Below are 19,710 nucleotides of genomic sequence, written 5' to 3' on the forward strand. Positions count from 1 at the left end.
TTTCCTTTTGCATGCTTCTCTGCTTTCTCGAAGGATTAGATGTAGCTGCATGTCTGATCTGAGATCAGTGGGACTGCTTTGCACGGGGAGGTGCTGCTGTATTCCGGCCTCGCCTATTCAACCTGTATCTCTAGCAGACCCGCTCCTGTACCTTACCACTGAAATTGGAGAGATGAATATTTTTGTTTTATATACCGATGGGTAACAAGGCTGAGGTGAATGTGATGGCTGTGCTCATCACCTGAATTTGAGATGTCCACACCTTCCCCTGCTCCTGTATTTGCCTTTCACTTGTGCCGTTTATTCTTTTGAGCATGTGGACAACAGGATATATTAATGTAAAAAGATCCCGTTTCTGATAACTAATTCCCTGTCTGCATTAGCCCAGTCTGTATGATTGGGATTGGTTGCCTTTTTTCCACTGCAAAATCCCAAAAGCCTTGTCATTAGTTTGCATGTCGTTTCTAATTGTAATAATAGTGCATGATTACAGGCATTGATCTAGGTATCATTATCTATCTGTAAGTACTTTCGAAGCCGTCCACTCTGACAGAATAGTTCATGATATGCCCTTTTCGGGGACTGTCACAGAAAACTCCCCAATCTAACCATTCTAAACTTGCATGTCCTGCCAGCTGTTCGTGCAGGGAAGATTACTTAGCTGCTGATGTTATGATTCTCTACCTTTTGGTGTCAGCTTTGATAGTGGCATGTACCTGTGTTTTCTACATACAATCATAGATGCCATGGTTTTAATTCATTGTTGGGCTGTGCTAGTGTTATTTACTATAAGCTCTGCAAAAATGCATTTTTAACACGTACAACAGCAGATATATTTTTTTTTGTCTAATGGAAACCAGCAGTCTGGCATGCACAAATCAGTCCTTGAGTAGAAATACCTCTGTTGTATTTCTATTGATGTAGTATTGAAAAATGTGTTGGAACAGCAATTTGAAGAAAAATTAACAAACATTTATAGCTTTTTTCCCTCCAAACTGTTTTGACTTATGAAGCTACTGTATATCATACAGCTTCAAAAGCCACCATTTACTGAAAAACTCATAAGATTGGACTGATTTTGGCGCAGTCCTGCTCTATGTTTGTTGAGTGAATAACGATATGGAAATGTTTTGAATATGATTGCTCATCGCTCGGGGTACTGCCCTACGAAGGTTTGACTGTTGTGTTAAACAACCTGCTTTGAAGTGCTGCATGTCCACCAGTAGTTAGTTTAAAGCTAGGCTGTAGTAAGCGTTTACTTGTAGGATGTAGTGTGCAGCAAACTGATGTAAAGGGAACAGTTCATGAACTCTGTTTCCAAATGTGTGATTTTATAGGATGCAAGGGCTTTGCTCAGCAGGTGGAAAAATGTGTCCATTGGCGCTAGGAGCTCTGAAATATTACATTTTGAGGTAATTAAAAAAATGCATGATGACTTCAGAGTATAATGTGTCATAGACAAAGAAATATATAATTGGATTAATATGCTAAAATTAAAAATCACAACAAATCTGCATTATTGGCACTTTTGTTAAATATTACAGTACAGTTTAGAGATGGAGTTTGGTGACTATCATTTAAAGTCATTTTCTCCTCTGTGTTCGTTGGGGAAACACATTCACAGAAAAGTCCTGTGTACTTTTTCTGTTGAGCTTTATCAGTGAAACCAGTGAGCATCTAAGACTGAACCTGAAGGCTTCAGTCCTGCCGTACAGCCAGAAGCTACATAAACTTACAGTAGTCAGTTTGAAATGGGAATATTTTACGTTTTCTCTTTGTTTCACTTGTCTAAAAGGCATATGCTGTTCTTTGGGTTTCTGAATGTATAGACTAATTACTGCTTTTCATTTAGCTAATACTTCTAAATCTCTGATGTTTGTGAATAGACCCTATTTTTGTATTATTATTTATTGCTTTGTTTATGTGATGATATTTGGCTGCTTCTCTATGATTTTCTTTTTTTTCCCCTTAATGTATGAACTGACTTATCCCCTTACAGGAAACTGCGATTGCACTTCTGTCCTGGTTCAGCATTGTTCTTACTTTGCACAATAGCTGAAAAGTTCCCTTATTTTTTCCTCATTGAATTTCAGAATCCCAGAGGCTTATCTATATAAATATGCACTCATGTTAGTTCATTGGTCTGTCTATGCAGTTTATTCCAAAGGAGTAAGACTTCACATTGCAAAGAGAAGAATGTTTTTATCTGGATTACCTTTCTCGGCTTTTTTTTTTTAATTACACTTGTATAGACTGCAAAAATGTAATGTAAACACTTCAGGTATTTAATAACTGGATGTACATATCGATAATGTAACTAAGCTGATATTTGTCGAGGGCTTAGTTTTTAAACGGCTTCGCTTCAGAGGTAGCATTGACAGCGCTGGGGACTTAATCTCTTGATTTTTGTCTCCCCAGCACATATATTGACTACCCTTGTTTTCTCAGCTCTTTTCTTTCTCAAAGGAAATGTTAGATGTTAAAACAAATTGTTACTGAAGCGTGTTTTTTGCACGCTCTTGCATCAGTCTTGCCTGAAAGTAGAGTGCCAAGGGCTCCGCTTCAGTATTCTGAGTGTGAAAGATGCGTTCTTGCATTTGCTTATGCACTCTAGAGTATACTGACTGATTAGGTGTCTTTGGAGGCAAACGTTAATCTTTCTCCATGTTTACCTCTGGCTATGCATCTGTCTTTCATCTCCTCCCTCAAAGCTTGCAAGTCCCCAGTCCTTAGGGATAACAGCATCTGGTTATGTAATATGCAGTGTTTGGTATACCTGTATTAGCATGCACATTCATTACGTCCGTCTAGTACCCCAAATTAGTGTCCGATGATGAAGATGCGTCAGCCTTCTCTGAAAGAGAGCAAAAAAATTAAACTTATCCAGAGTATAGACTCTGAGTCGCTGGGGTAGTTTCAGCTCTAAAATGCCCCAAGTATCGTTTGTGGTAGTATCGTTTGTGGTAGTATCGTTTGGGGTTGAAGTCTTCAGATCACCTTTTTGTTTGGATGACATTGAGTGCTGTGCTCTGGTTCACTTGGGCCAGTGATTCATGTCCTTTCTATACATGATGAATTTCAGCCCTTGGAAAGCTTCCCGAATCATTAAGTGCCGTGATCAGTCACCTCTGTCTCATCCTTTTATCTTGGTGCGCATCCTCTCTCCGTCTTGTTCTCCCTCTTCCTCCTCTTGCACCCCACCACAGTCCGGTGGTGGTTCTTGGAGCTCATGATGTTTGTGGTTCCTACCCCTCCAGCCCCCAGCCAAATACCTCCTACCTGAGATGAACATATCGGACTACGGCAAGAAGTGTGTGGTGATCGACTTGGATGAAACCTTAGTGCACAGCTCGTTCAAGGTAACGTGACATCGAGCCCGATGTCGTGTCCATTCATGTTGGTACTGTGTCATACGAGTGCCTCCTTTCCAGATGTCAGATGGTTTGTACATTTTGTTTAGCGTGAGATTTCTCAGAAGTGACCTTTTCTTTAAAAACTCCTCCACCATAACCTCCATCTTACCTGGCCATCGATGCCGACGAGAGTGAGCTCACGGCTAGCAGTTCACGCTTCGCATCAGCAGACGGTGCCTCCTAGCCTGAAATTTTCTGAACATATGTGTAAAGGAGAGAAGCAGAACAGCACCAGATGTGCAGGAGCATCTAGCTGTGCCTTTGCCAGTTTGGCTTGATGAAAAGTTTCTCAGGTTCCCCGTCGCTCATCACAGTTCTGTGGTTTAGAAATCTTCACGAACGCTGGCAGCAAATGTCTCCCTGCCATCCTGTTGTCTGTGAAAATGGGATACTGAGCGGGAAAGTGGGAGGGAAGAAGAGGGGTGGAGGGAGCTGTCTGGGTCGGAATGGGGCCCACAGAGGGGGAGAGGACAGCAATACACACTCGAGTACACAAATACACACACACATGCGCGCGCACACGCACACTCGAGCAAACACAGGGGTGTGTCCGGCTGCAGATTCAAGTCCTCACACAGACCAGCGTCTCAGCGGTGAGACATTTTACTTCAAGCGACTGAGCTCAGTAGCAGAGGTTTGCTTTATCACTTTTTTCACTCATGCTAGAAACTTCTTGTGTTTAATTAATACCTGCTTACTTTGTGCAATTTTTATTAAACAACCAGCAGCAGACTTAGAAATGGATTTGATATGCCTGGGTTTTCTGAAAGTGACCGATGACTTGAGTGAGATGGAAATAGCGGTCTTGCAGTGAAGCCGGTGAGCGCTCATCCGTTCTGTTCAGGCGAAGGTCAATATATGAGTTATGGGATTTTTTTTTAATGCCATTTGCAGTTTGTGATCCAGATCTGCTGTCAGTACTCAGGCTTTATATCTCTGGACAGTCTGATGTTAGCCTGGCAGGCTGAAAGATGAACTGCGGTTGTTTCTTTATAAGGAGGGGAAGTTAGGTTTGGCAAAGAACTGGAGGTATGCAACCTACTGATGTGTGAGCTGTGGCAATGCTTATTGCAGTGTAAGGGTGTAAAGGATGCACAACTTTTTTTTTTTTTTTTTTGTTATTATGGATTGTTTTCCAAGTGGGGAATCCTCTAATTAGATATTTAGGCATTTGCCCCTCCCTCCTTAATGCAAGCGTTCCACATAAGGTCTGCATTCTATCATCCAGAATCTAAATATGTATGAACTAAGCACAGTCACAGGCCTTAAGTCTGTCGAAAACAGCTTGTTTTCATGATGGGTAGAGTGCTGGTCTGAAAGGGAGGGCTGCATTCCAATACTCTGACCAAGTGCTGGAGTCTGCTAAGGAACGGAGCACCATCGCCCCCTGTTGCTGAGTCTTCATACCGCCTCCAGTTTTTTTTTATTATTTTTTTTTTAACAAAACGTCTGGGACAGATTCTTTCAAATGTTCGCATTTTATCTAAAGGTAATATGTCAAGAACAGAAAGAAGTGGATCGAAACCAGATGTTTTTCTGCCACTTTCCCTGTTTCTGTATGCTGTTTAACTCTGTTTGTCGAAATCTGATGGTTGAAGTCTTATTTCTGGTTGCTATTTAACCTGAGCTGAGTCTTGACAATGAATGAGGTGACTTTCAGTTTTTTAAAAAGAATGATTTGCTGTCTGTCCATGAACATTTTGTATTAATGACGTTTGAGTGAAATAGATGGTTGTCAGTAGGTTATGAAGCCGAACTACAATTTGTCTGGAGTCTGGGGGGGGAAATGTGGACAGCTGCAAGTTTACTCCCCATCACAGTAATGGATGTGTCTTCTCTTCTTTTTGCAGCCGATAAGCAATGCTGATTTCATCGTGCCTGTGGAGATAGACGGTACAGTTCATCAGGTACTGTGCCAAAACACCCCTAACTTATTTATTTTAGTCTTCCACTGGTCAGCCCAGGTGTTTAATTGTACCTCCACTTTGTCTTCCTCTTCTAACAAATGTGTTTTTAGTGACGCATTTCACATTTCTCTCGCTTACACTGAAGGCCCTCTTTAAAATCCGCCTGTGAAAAATGCCGCATGCCTTTGAAATGGGTTTCTGTCGCCGGAGAGAGTGGAGGAGCAGGGGGCGCTTAAACGTGGCCTGCGTGCCAAATGTGCGGACGGCGTCGCGGCCGTCCTCCTGAAGAGGCAGGCTCAGGCCTCCGCAGAGTGATGACTGCGACCTGGTTCAAGTAATCCAGGATAGGCTGTGTGCTCCTAGGTTGGCCTATTCATGATTACTTGCACTAGGAGCTAGCTCCATAACCACCGAAGGCTACTGGACGAACCATATGGAACGCCGATTGAGTCCCCTGCATCCCTGGCTTTGAACACTTCTTCCAAAGGAACCTGTGGGCTTTGCTTGTGTCAGGATCCTATGAGAGAGCCGGTCGCCCTGCCGGTCGACTCGTTTGACACCTGTCCTGTTATTTTTGCAGGTCTATGTACTGAAAAGGCCACATGTGGATGAGTTCCTGCAGAAGATGGGGGAGCTGTTCGAATGTGTCCTTTTTACAGCTAGCCTAGCCAAGGTTTGTCCATGCTAATGCATTCTTACAAGACAAACATCTGAATGGCCATTCTGGCTGCTTGGAAATGTGTGTGAACCATCTGCCCCCGTTTGATTGCCATCTTCGTGTCCCTCTTTCTGTCTCTGTACTCCGCTGTGCTCGGTCTTTAAAAGCCAGGGTGAGTGTCTCGGGGGACTGTCACACATGGATACCTGCTTTCCGCTTGGCTCTCCCAGCCAGTCGAGCGGGTCATAGACGGCAGAGTATTTAGGTGTATTTAGCTTGAGTAGCAGCTTAGTGCTGCAGTAGATCAGTGTGTAGAGTTATGGCTTTAGTCTGGTGTGTCCTTTTCTGAAAGGGGTCAGTATCAGCATAGTACAATGTCATTGTGCTGGATGTTGCTCCAAAGGTCTTCTATGCGTAAAATGTATTGAAGAGAGAGTTTAAGTTGCTGAGGTTAGCCTGCTACAAACCTCAAGAGAAATAAGTTTGCTGGCTGAGTACAAACACACAGACAGGCCCTAAACAGATGATAGTCTGAGCCAACTTTTAATCACTAAGAACCGACGGACTCTGATTGAATAGCGAGGCGAAGACCTGGAGGCCTGCCGTGTAAAAGCCTGCTGCTCTTGCTCCTGAGACATCCAGTAACTATTACCTCCAATGTCCGGGCCGGAGTGTCCGCCAGTCTGTCTGAAGCATGAGGTACAGGAGGAGCTGGAAAATACTTTCTTTTCTTTGGCCTTTGCTGCTGTCTCCGATACATAACTTGGGTGCAGTTCAGGTGAGACTGCTGCAGTCCCATTGCAGGTCCTCACTCATCAGTCATTTTCGTGATGTACTCCTGGTTTGTTCCTGTGCATTGCAGACACCAATGAACTTTAGCAGGTTCGCTGTTATTACATGTTATTATAGAACAGTTGAGTCCAAATGAACGCTGCGTTGCTGATGAATGTGGAAGCTAGTTTGTAGTGAAGCGCCTGCCTTCATTCCGCTTTCTGTTGTCTGCTGTGGGATGGCGTCAGAGATGAGGCTCATACGGGCTCTTGAACGGACCTGCTCGGGAGCCTTCGAGCTGTGCTCATGGATGGGATTCCTCTGACGGGCTGCTTCTTTGCAGTATGCGGACCCCGTAGCGGACCTCCTGGATCAGTGGGGGGTGTTTCGAGCCCGGCTGTTCCGAGAGTCCTGCGTATTCCACCGAGGGAACTACGTGAAAGACCTGAGCCGATTAGGGAGGGAGCTCAAAAACGTGATCATAGTGGACAACTCGCCCGCGTCGTACATCTTCCACCCAGAAAATGCAGTAAGTTCCTCACCCTGCACTGCTATGAGAAAAATGCATCATGCCTCCAATGTACTATTTCCTGAGTCAGCGAGGTTCCCGCCGTCATCTTTGCAGCACTCTAACATGAAACACATTTCTCTGAAGACGGCTCAAATATTTTTGACAAAATGTACTGGTCATGAAAGATGTGGACTGTGGGACTAGTGCCCCAGTTTCCATGGCAATGAACAGATTTCCATGGACGTTCGGTGCTCTGTACATGCGTTTGCTACTGCTATAGACACAGGGAAGTTTCTGCTAGTCAGTCTTTCTTAGGGAAGAGGGAGGGTGGGACTCGCCACTCGCTGGCTTTTTGTGAATAATTCACGAGGTGACTCACCACTTGGTCTTCCTGCTGAGAGGGTGGTGCAGGGCCGTTTTTGGTTGTGGTCTGGCTGTAGCGAGTCTGAGGCTCCTCTCTCTCCTCTGCGTCTGGCAGGTCCCGGTACAATCATGGTTTGACGACATGACGGACACAGAGCTGCTGGACCTGCTCCCGTTCTTCGAGGGCCTTAGCAGAGAGGAGGACGTTTACAGCGTGCTCCAGAACCTGAGGGGCAGGTAGCCCGGTCTCCAGGGACCCCACCCGTTCTTGCCCCCCACCCCCCCCCCCAGCATGGCTCAGGTCCTATCCTGCAGCTGCCTGAAGTGGGCGCCGCAGAATCTCACCACGGAGAACTCTCCCCCCCCCCCCCCCTGCCCCCCAGCTCTCCTGTTCTGACGGCACCCTGAGTGGACAGAATGTTTGCAGTGCACTCGGTATTTAGGGATCCGGACTCTGGAACCTTCCATTGGGCAGAACCAACGTGTACACCCACAGACATGCATTACATATATATTTCTAAGGAGGGAAATCAGAAAACGTTCTGAAAAGGACTTACTTTTTTAACCAAGGGACAGTTTTACTATCCTGTTTAAGTTCTTTATATGTACCAAAAACAAGCTTTTTAAGGAACGTGTTAGAAAGCTATGCGGTTTTTGGCCACTCCATCTATGCTATGCAGGATGTCTTCTCTTGATCTCCAGTAGTTTAAATAACTGTGATTTTTCTTTTCTTACTGAATGAAGTGCCTTTTTTGAATGTTGTTTTTACGGGGAAAACATACATTTTGTACACGGCATATTTCCAGAGAACTTAAATCTTTTAATGAATATATGCTTTAAAAATGAAAGTGGATATGAATCTTTATATTAAGCACTGTTATTTATGCTAAAGATTTTTTAATACCATTCGACGCTGGGTACATGTCTCCATAATATTCTGATCGGTGTTTCTTTCAGTTGCCTGTAACGTTTTCTTTTTGCCATTTATATAGAGGTGTTTTTTTGTTTTGTTCCTTTCTTTCTGATGCATAGAAATGTGCTCGTGTCACCGTAGCTTTCACTGAGCAGGGTGGTGCATTTGCATTTGCGATGCTGTTAGTTTTAGTCTTGGTCGTAGCTCCGACAGGGGCGGCCCCTCGTGTAATAGGGCTGGGGGGCAGTTTTAATGCCCGCGGGTAACTAAGTGCCAATGGTTGTTCCTGAATGATGCCAAACACTTTAACTCTGTGTGTTCGTGCCAGATGTGTGTGAAGTGTTCCATCCAGCCCCCACCAACCCCTCCCGCCCCTGCCCCCGTTTACCCTGATATTAAAGTTGGGAATTCAGTGGAGTGCAGCACAGCTGGCCGTCTGCCGTGTTCGTTCTTAAACATGCCGCGTTGCTGTAAAAGCGCCCCCTCCCTCGTCGTGTGTGCTGCCCCGCGGCCGTACGCTGGTCAGCCTGACAGTTGCTCCGCCCCCACCCCCCTTCCCCCCCCCCCCCCCCCCCCCCCCGCCCCCGAGACTGCGAGAGCACAGCGCCACAACTTTGGCTGATGTGTCCCTGATCTGTTGGGAAAACCGGCTGTAAGCTGTAAGGAAGGTACTCCGTAGCCTTTACCGAGTTTCCCGAGGAGAAGAGTGGGCGTCTTTAAAACCAAGTCATTTTTAACCATGCTCAGTCATTGAGGCTGGTGTAGTGCTACGTTATGGACACCGTGTGACGCTGGCTGTGGGCCCCACACTGAACCCCGTACTGTGGAAACACACATACACTCTCACCCCCCCCCCCCACGCTTCTTACAGTTCCTCATTCTGTCCCGCCGGCCTCTTACTCAACATTTGCCATTGGATTTAATCTTTTTAATCCTTCATCCACAAACCCCTGACTTTTGAAATGGTTTTATTCCTTAAATGAATTTCCACATTTGCCTTTATTCACGTGCATACCTGTGTGTACAATGCGTGTATACATGCATGCGTGCATGCTGCCAGTGTTGCTGAGACACGTGTGATGGTGGGGCGCCGTTCTCCGAACACTCACCTCCTCACATGGGTTACGGTCTGCATTACTAGCCGGATAACCCATCTGTTTCACCAGTTAAAAGTACATCAGTCGCCTGACCTTGATGGTGTTCCAGGGGCTTGTGAACGTCTTGGAGCTCGGAGAACATGCAGTATGTCACCATTCCGGTCTCCCTCACTCCCGGTCTATAAGTTGGTTTAAAGTTGTCTTGTCACTTTCAGGGTTGCTTTTCTCACCTCTGGCACTGTTTCCCAAAGGACAGGAATCGCTACACTGGCCTGTTATTCGACTGCGTCAGGCCGTCTGCCTTCAGTGCAGTTCAGTGCCGGTGAGGCGTTCTTGTCCTTTGTTCTGAACCAGCAACGTTCCTTTCAAAGTGTTCCTGGGCCCTTGGCAGCACTTTCCCTTCCCTTCAGTGAAGTGTCACATGGTTTGTGGCGTAAATCTGACGGTGTCATATTAAAGCATCTTTAAAAAAAAAAAAAAACTGAAAAAAAGAAAGTGTTTCTTGCTGTTTTGTTTTGCATTGAATGCCCCTTGTTCTCGCTGTGTGTGTCAGTACCAGAGGCCGGTGTGGTGGGCAGAGGGCTTTCTGGGGTCTCGCCATGCTCTGCTCCCATGGGCTGTTCCTTTGGCTGTTGCATCCGATTGGCAGGTTTACACGTTAAAACATGGGGGCTGACAAAGCTGTGCAAATCTGCGGTTTCGGTAAGTTCATGTGCTAGAAATTTTAAAATGAGCGTAATGTGAAAGATTGATGTTTTTGCAGATGATCAAAAAAGTAATTTTTATGTCGTAATTGTATAAATATTCATAGATTTTTTTTATTTCCTGTAAAGCAGGCAGCTGCTTATACTTTGCCCTGGTGTTTGTCTTAGTTGTGCCGCTGCTTTAGGAATCGATCATTTTTACTGTTTGCATGTGAACTGAAAGTGGAACCGGCGTTTTTATTAAACTCTATTCAAATGAGTCCATTTCAGTTTCTACATAATGCCCTTCCGAGCGGAGTGACCCCTGAAAACCCAGCACATTTGAAGTGTTTTATAAAAACAAGTGGTGTTATGTCACAGGAAAACAGACGCCTGACAACAGAAGGGAGGAAGCCGGGGTCCGCGGTACTTAGGAGGCAGCTTCCCCAACTTCGCATTGATTAACTGAAATGTCGGCGTTACTGCGAGTGCAGACTGCAATGGTGCTGATCTCTGTCTTATGCATTTGTGCATTTATGGGGGTACCATAGGCCGCAGTGCAGGGCGGCCAAATCGGGGATTTTACACTATTTGCATTTTTAAAACTCAAGGCGGATGTGTGTGTGTGTGTGTGTCTATGTGGGTGTGTGGGTGTGGGCGGGGGCGAATTAAGGTTCACCCTTTCCTTGCGTATTTCAGACAAGTTCTTTGTCCCTTACAGACTGATCCATATTAAATGATTCCTTATGAAATGATCCATATACATTAATGCTGGGAATAGCTCCACTGTGATTGGTTCATATCTAATGAGTCACCAGCATGTCTGTAAGGTTCTGTGCATTTAGAATGTCATATCTGTAATATTTAGGTATTAAAATCTGTATTGCAATATTTCTAAGAAAAGTTGGGTCCCTCTGGGTCATCCTCACTCATGCCTGTTGGTCAGATAGCTTGGTCCCATTTCCTCTTACAGCTCATCAGCCACTAGAGGGCTCCATGTAGTCCTTTATGGCTGAGCTTGTCCAAGTCATGTAGGTGGCCTGGCCTCCTGATGTTTACTGGTGAACACTGCCCCCTAGCTTCACTTTAGGGAAGGTCCAAGTGTCCTTTTCTGGGTCAGGTACATTCCAGTGTGTTTGATCTCTTCTGAGTTTTGAATCCACTGTATGGTTTCGGGCTGTGGATATTATTTACTATACAGGTGAAGTCATTTCCAGTACATAATGATGGGAAATTGTGCAGTGTCCATATTTTGTGTATATATGTATCTAACTGCTTATCTCAATCAGGGTTGTGGGGGGCTGAAACCGAACAGCACAAGGCACGAGGCACACTCTGAATGGGATGCCAGTCCATTACAGGGTGCACACATCACATTAATCAAGGATAAAATATCACACATACTTTGTGTTTTATAAGCACTGATTTTAGGCTTATTTATTAGTTCTGTGGATTGTCTAAGATTCTTGTGTATTGTCAGTTGTGTAAATATTTTCAGTGTTTTGGTCATTCTTAATTTCTTTCGTTACTCCCGTTTGTAAGGGTGTAGTAATGATAATACCCACTGCTAGGACATGTGTTTAAAAAGTGAGGGAAATAATGTGACAGAAGGCTGTGATAATAGAACCCTGTGTTAATTGGTGCGTAGTTTCTCATTTTTCTATTGTGGTCACTATCTTGACCTGAGAGTGTCGGGCCTCGATGCCTTGAGGCAGTCCCTGCTCGTGTTGAGATTCTTCATCACCTGTAAATCTCCAAATGAACTGGACCCCAGGATGCAAGGAGCCTTTGGACTCCCAGCGGCAGCTGCAGTAGCTGTGAAGGGTCTGCAGAATGCGGAGACTCCCGCAGACCTCGCCCTTTGTCCGGTGACTCTTACGGGGTGACGGGAGCTAGCCCCTTCAACTGGGGCGACTGCTGTGTGGCTTCTCTTTCCAGATGATTTGTCTCCTCAGAGGGGGGTGTAGCCTGTAACACTATGAAGAGGATCTGCCAGTTCGGGGCTGCCCCGTGTGTGAGTTTTTATTGAGATGTGAAGGAGTCCTGCTTGCTGCGTTCCATGGAAACAGTATCGGCAAAATATGTTAGTTTTGCTGTTCTTGGTTAGTTCACGTATATACATGTATAGCTGACAGAATTGGGTAATTCAGGTCCAGAGAATAGAAGTCCAGACTGGGAATTTGTTTCAACCAACCAGTTGAGTACTCTGTGACTGTGACTGTTTATGCTCAACGTTTTACTCCAGTTAAGGTATTTAATCGTTCATAATGGATAAATATTTGGCCAATGGAATGGTGAACTGGTGAAAAATTCCAGAAGGTGGCGCTACGAATGTTATTTGCTCTCAGCCTATTAAAAAAAATCTGGACTATTATCAATGAGATGATTCTGATTTGTATGGCTAGTAAATCTTGCGTTGTGTTCTTGGTTTGATTTAACAAAATCCAGTTTAAGGCCAGTTCTGAAGTTTAGTCAAGCTACGCATGATTAAGCATCTTAGCGGGCAAACAATATGAAACACCTTTCTACCATTCTTCAAGCCGGACGTTTTAATAAATCTGTTTATTTTCCGGTGCTTTCCTGCCTTAATCCTTTTGCATAAGCAGCCCTTTTGAACTGTTACTCTTTTTTTGTTTTGGGGCTGGACACATCTTGGAAGTGGGTGAGGGGGCTTAGCATCAGTCTCATCTGTCCTATCTCTGCCTTGTCAGAAGATGAGACTGGTTTCTTCAGTGAGAGCTGGATTGTGTGACATGCAGTGATTTTTCCAGTGAAGACTCTTGGCTTGTATAAGTCTGTGAGAAATCTTCTGCTTCCATGACTCTCATGGCTCCAGTCTGAAGATCAGTAGTCCTCCACTCCTCTGGTGAGATATCTCGACATCAGCTAAGATCAGACATCTATCTAAGTCACAATTGGCATTCCTCGGTTATTCAACATTACCCAGAATCCAGATGTAATTGTGATGTAAATACACTCACAGTGATCCCATCTTCAGTTATTACCAGCAGACGAGACTGCATCCGACACCTTTTCCCATTACATCCGCTACCTAAGCTTGCTGTTTTGTCAGGATCTATGTGGATCAACAACAATGAAAGCAGGCTCTTTGCTTGTTTATTTTGCATAACTAAATCTTAGAAAGTCAGACACTACGCACTGTTCCTGACGTGTGGTGGAATTCTAGCAGTGAGGACTGGGCTAGACAAAAGTTTAAAAATAGCATTCAGCATTGTCAAATGAAACAAGAAATGGTATTTTTTTTTTTGTATACAATAGATGGGATTTAGTGTATCTCAAGTCATGCTTGCAGTTTTCTGTATTTTTGTGTAGAGACCCTTGTCTGTGAATTGTAAAATTGTGTTTTAAATGTATCTGTAGGTTATGCTGCAGTGCCTGTGATCGGAAGGTTGCTGGTTCAAATCCCAGGGTTGGCAGAGTGATTCCACTGTTGAGCCCTTGAGTGACGCCCTTAACCTCAAATTTCTCCGGGGACTGTCTGACACTGTTTCCACCAAAGAAATGTATGTCACTTTGGAAAAAAATGTCTGCCAATTATATAAAGTGACATGAATCAACATTCATATTTTGCAACATCGTTACAAGTCGCTAGAAGAACAGGGGATTGCAACCTTAGCACATGATGCTCAGCCCTGAAGAGCATAATTTATTTTTATAATTAGGTACCTGCAGTTAAGATTACAATATTTTAATTAATGGGATTAATTGACAACACCCTTGATTAATTCCCTAAAGTAATCGTAATTGTTTATCCCCAGGCTGAAGGCATTTGCAATTTATTTATCAAGAAGGCGGCATGGACCCCTGCAAAATAATCCTGCCTCCGATTCTGTCAGGTGACTCAGTATGTACAGCTGCCCCCCAGCTAGCTGCTCTGGTCATAGATGCAAGTCGCATAGATGTTTCCACCAAAACTGTTTGTTGAGAGCTGGGTCAATATTCATGGTCAGGCTGCTATAGCTAAACCTTTGGTCACTTGTGCCAGTGCCAAACGTCACTTTCGATGGTGCCAGCAGCGCAGATCTTGGGCTGTGGACAATGTGAAACATTGTTCTGAGTCCAGCTTCACTGCTGAGGAGAAGCCCGAAAGAGGTTTGCCACCCAGACCATTGCACACTCAATGGAGAAAGGGGCTGGGTCAGTGACGGTTTGGGCTGCAATATCATGGCATTCCTTAGACCCACTTCTTGTTCTAAATGGGCTTTTTGATATGATCTGGGTTAGTACCTGGATATCCCTTTCAGACAGTGTTGTCTCGTGTCCACAGTTACTCCTGTTGTGGTGGCATGACGATACCGTGACTCTTGATAAACCACAAACACTTGCTGCTCTGGTCACAAATGTCCATCAATTTGTCCTCTTTTACCCTCTGATGTGTCTCCCGTTTTTGTTGTGTGAATTACAATATTTTAGAAACTCCCATCACTGCCAGGGATTACCAAACCATTGACCCTGTTCACCCAATGGTTCAAGCATTGTACCCTGAAGGCGGCGCCGTGTATCGGGATGGTAATGCACCAATACACACAACAAGACTGGTGACAGAGTGGCTAGATGAACATGAAAGCGAAGCTGAACATCTCCCATGGTCTGCACAGTCACCAGAGTATTATTGAGCTGCTTTGGGGTGTTTTAGAGGAGCAAGTCAGGAAACGGGTTCCTCAGTGACCTGGCCGCTGTTCTGCAAGAGGATTGGTTGAAAATCCCTCTTACCACCGTGCAATATTTGTATCTGTCAGTCCCACTACAAACTGATGCTTTATTGGCTGCAAAAGCAAGCCACACACTATCATAAAGTTACTGTGGTCTAAAAAAAGGTATTACGGTTTCATTGTCCAACCCCTATAAGTTTGTTGTAAAAGCAAAGTGGCATAAAGTGAACATTGGTAAAGCAGTGGATACCTGTACAGACGCTCTTCTATTTACGAAGGAATCACGTTCTGAACATTCGTAACTTAAAATGTTCGTAAGTAGTGGAGGGTCTGTATATGTAAAAAAGCAAATGCCAACCTGCAATGAAAACTTGTATGATTCTAAACTTGTATCTGAACATTAGAAACGGACTGTTAAAACAGCTTCCTAACTGACACGAGGAGGTCTATAAGATGTCTGTCTGCCTTTTCAGTCACAGTTGGTGGAAAGCCGAGGGTTGGGAGACACTCTGAATTGGTGATTGGTCCATTATTTGTTTAAATGGTGCCGTAACAGCACAGTAACACTGTCCTTACCTTCACTATGCTGGGGAGGGTCCACATGGCAAAGCTGGACCAGTGGTTTCTTGTCTTTATAATGTGATGTTCTGAGTTATGACTGGACCACACTTATTCCACTCACTGCCGCTTTATTTTCTTTATCCCTTCTAAATGATGAGACGGAGTCAGGAGTCATCGTTCTTTCTCAGAGATTTTCCTGCAAGTACAGAACGGCATTGGTCCTGTGCTGACGTAGGGTTGGCTGGTCTTCAGGAAGCGGTGAAGGTGATTGGATGCCTCTGCGGTATCCCTGTCTCCAGCTGCCTCTCCGAGTCCAGCTGTGTCAAAGCAGTGTCCTTCACAGGTTACAGGGCTTCCCAGCTGTATTTGCGCCCCGTGGTGATTCTCGTCCCCCTTCTGCATGCTTTCAGGAATGTAAGTTTCAAGGGGGGACCCGGAGAGGTTCCCCTTAATCTTCCAAAGTATGAGCAGCCACACCAAAGTCATAATTTCCGATGTAGACGCTTGCTAAGTATCTCCAAACACAGGAGCCTGCTCTTGCCTCTATCAAAATATCACGATAATGCCTGACCCAGATGTGTATTGGATTTTTGGTTTAAATATTCTGATTTTGTACATTTATGGCAGGGCTGCCTGACCCATCGCCTAGTTGAACATGGCGTAAAGGATAAGGCTTCATTTCATTGGTGGCCAGCCGGTCGCCAACCTCTCTTTGTAAAACCGTTACTGCAAAAGAAAAGGTTGGGCACCGCTGACTCGGGCTTTATATTTGATTTTATTTCTCCAAAAAAAGATGAATTAGGCATCGACAGCAGCAGGGCCTTAAGGTCTGGATACTTCTTGATTCTGAGGACCTCCTTATGACCTCACTGATGGTGTTCTACTTTTTGCACAATCCATTGAGGCTAGCCACTTCCTGGATGGTGTGATGCTACCGGACACATGAACCTAAGCAAGGTTGTGGAGTCGCACAGGCCAGTGTGGTGAGGAGCAGTATACTGGGGTGAGCTTTTGAAACAATTTATTGTATATGCGTGTGCATGTCAGCAACGTGAAGAACAGTTAGTGTATACAATGCAATGTGTGCTTCTGTGGGTTCAGACTCAGTCTGAACTCAGTCTGTCTGTCAAATCATTTACCTATACAGTAAGTATACTGTACACCCAGGAGCGAAAACGTTACAACCACCTCCATGTGAGTTGATCTTTTTAAAAACTGTTTGTGTCAAAACATGGGATTTATTAGAGAGTAACCCAACATTCACTACTCATAGTCAACATGTTGAATGCAGAAGAAATGGACAGGGTTAAAAATCTGAGTGATTTTGACAAGGGTCAGATCATTATGGCCAGACGAGGGGTCAGGGCATCTGCGAGATTCGGCCCTGGGGAACCTACTAGGAGGGATAGACCATGAACCGCGGACAGGGTTAGGGTGGTTAACAACGGAGACTGTTCCATGCCGTACGAACCAAGTTAAACTCAATGGAAAAAGTCAACTCTTTTTTTCTGCTTAGACTTGTACAGATACGGCACTTCCTCCCCCATCCTGACAAATTTCTGAGCAAGCGGTGGAATGTTGCTTTGGATGAAAGCTTCCCCTAAATGAATAATATGCTTCTTTACAGAGGATTTATAAAAACCTCCACAAATGTCAACTTTCCCATATAATTAGTCAGAGTCACATCTTTTGAATGAATCCCTGTGGTTCCTTATGTAACGGCTTTAGTTCTTTCTGGTTCTGCTTGACCTGATGTGTTGAAAGGTTTCAATTCCGCTTCCTTAATCAGAGGTTGTCTGAGCTGTGACTGAAGGCATGTTCTGCCGTCCCGGCTGAGCTCCCCTGAACACCACAGCACATTCTGCGCCTCAGGGAGGCCTTTTCATTAGAAATACAGTATTTAAATTCGGCACACTGTTCATATTTTTTGTTTGGAAAAATTGAATTATTGAATAAACATGGCGCACGGTGGGTGTGGGTGTTCTGAGTATTGATACTTTTATTACATTCTTAATGTCCATTTTAGTTTCATAAACGCCGCGATCTTTAAGGATTGTTTTCTTCGTGCATTATCATAGTTTGGACCACAGGGGGCAGTAAAACAGATGAATGCCTTTCTTGGATCTGCCTTTGTCTCCGTGAAATTGATTTGGTATGTAAACACCCTCAAATTCAATTTTCTCCACTTTCTCACCAGAGGGAGCTATTTCATGTAAGCATTAACAACCTCTGCACTAGAAATGCCAAAATGGGCCCAGCCTTCAGTGTCACAATTTACGCAGAAAATTCTGTTTGATTTTGGAAAAGACTTTCCGTAAATCAGATTTACTGACAGCCAGTCAGCCAATCAGACAGGCCTTTGTAGACTAGTGAGTTAAACTATGCCAGATATTTCCTGAAAACATACTATATGTCAGGGGTTTCCAACTATTTTTCCCCAAGGGCTGAATTCCATTAGCAACACAAAGGCAAGGGCCACTGCAACTAAAGTGCAGACAGTAAACTTCGCCAACCAAGAGGACCCACGGATTTGCTGACTGGAGAGGGGATGGATTGGATGCAGACCGGAGTCAACCAGTTGGTGACCGCTGCTGTATATAAATGCAAGTATGTTGCTATTCCCTGTATGGGGTATACGGTGAGTTTGGGACTGCTGTGCAGGCAGCACAGACCCTTTCTGGTTAGTATGAGAAAGTGATAGGTGTGATACAAATAATGTCAACACTGTAATCTAATGGTGGACTTTAAGCGGCGGCAAATTATTTACATTAAATCTCTGGCACTTTGTGTGATCCGCTGATCATTTTCCTGAACAAATATTATGTTGTCAAACCTAATTTGTAAACGTTATCCCTCTCGTGACATATAGGCCCGCCAATAAAAATTAAATATATCGTGACCACATATATTTCAATATATTGTGGGAACTAATTAGTAAAACGTGTCCCCAATTTAACAAAAATGAGGGGACGAATTAATAGAATGTGGCCGTGATTTAAGTAAAACGAGGGAATCTGGTAAAGCGCTCTAGCTCTCGATATTGTACAGAAGCGCTGCTCGCTGATAATGCCTCGCATTGCAAAATTTTAAGAATGTGTTTGTAGTTCCTTCCAACCAGTGCTTGCTACTTGCAATCCGGTGAAATGCTGGCACTTCCCTCACGATAAAAATCTGAATTATGTCAGAGGCGTGTAGGAGTGTCAAACAGCAAATACTGAAAATGAACCAATAAAAAAGATAGTAACCCATATTGGTTCAAGGCGGGACACCGCATTTTATTTTTCAATTTGGGGGCGATCCCATAAAATATGGGATGGGTTCTATTCCAGTTATTGAACTTAATACCTACAGCAGATACAGATGGCCTCCTTAGTGGCCTAAATGAAAATCATGCGTTATGCAGTGAAATGTGACCATCCATCCATCCATTTTCCAAACCGCTTATCCTACTGGGTCTCGGGGGGTCCGGAGCCTATCCCGGAAGCAATGGGCATGAGGCAGGGAACAACCCAGGATGGGGGGGCCAGCCCATCGCAGGGCACACTCACACACCATTCACTCACACATACACACCTATGGGCAATTTAGTAACTCCAATTAGCCTCAGCATGTTTTTGGACTGTGGGGGGAAACCGGAGTACCCGGAGGAAACCCCACGACAACATGGGGAGAATATGCAAACTCCGCACACGTGACCCAGGTGGAGACTCGAACCTGGGTCCCAGAGGTGTGAGGCGACAGTGCTAACCACTGCACCACCATGCTGCCCCCGAAATGTGACCATGATTTAACTGAAACATTTTCCGCAAGTAACTTCCGAGGATAACGCCTCTTGTGTCGCATGAACAAAACCAGAATAAAATGTTACCAGTTTTTTTCCTTTGATTTGAGCACAAAATCAGAAAACAGAATCTTGGTTTTGGAAACTAATATTGAAAAAGCAAGCTTTTTTAACTTTCGGTTTTATTTTGAAAAATTAATGAATGATACACGGATTCCTCTTCCAAGATTTTAAACAATGCAGGAAAACTGGCACCTTTGCAAATGATTGCAATCACGCTTTGATTTTCGAGTCATGTTCAACAGCTTTGGCAAAAGGCTTAACCCGGTTCATTCGAGGAGGAAACCCATGCGTTTGAGGAATGTCAGTGATTCGGCAG

General features: G+C 44.4%; 1 protein-coding gene across 3 annotated transcripts in view; it reads left to right on the plus strand.

Annotated features, from left to right (window-relative positions):
* LOC125740765 (CTD small phosphatase-like protein) overlaps positions 1 to 8,963 on the plus strand; it is a 45,569-nt gene extending 36,606 nt beyond the window's left edge. For 2 of the 3 annotated variants that reach the window (XM_049012414.1, XM_049012413.1), the window contains 5 exons: positions 3,258 to 3,359; positions 5,264 to 5,320; positions 5,901 to 5,993; positions 7,093 to 7,278; positions 7,739 to 8,963. In XM_049012414.1, coding sequence (XP_048868371.1) covers positions 3,258 to 3,359; positions 5,264 to 5,320; positions 5,901 to 5,993; positions 7,093 to 7,278; positions 7,739 to 7,864 — 564 coding nt within the window. In that variant the 3' untranslated portion in view covers positions 7,865 to 8,963. Of the gene's footprint in view, positions 1 to 1,337; positions 1,413 to 3,257; positions 3,360 to 5,263; positions 5,321 to 5,900; positions 5,994 to 7,092; positions 7,279 to 7,738 lie in introns of all 3 variants that reach the window. The other variant, XM_049012412.1, reaches the window with a different exon arrangement.
* Positions 8,964 to 19,710: the final 10,747 nt, after the last annotated feature.

The sequence above is a fragment of the Brienomyrus brachyistius genome, chromosome 4 (assembly GCF_023856365.1).
Source record: "Brienomyrus brachyistius isolate T26 chromosome 4, BBRACH_0.4, whole genome shotgun sequence".
Classification (NCBI taxonomy): Eukaryota; Metazoa; Chordata; class Actinopteri; order Osteoglossiformes; family Mormyridae; genus Brienomyrus; species Brienomyrus brachyistius.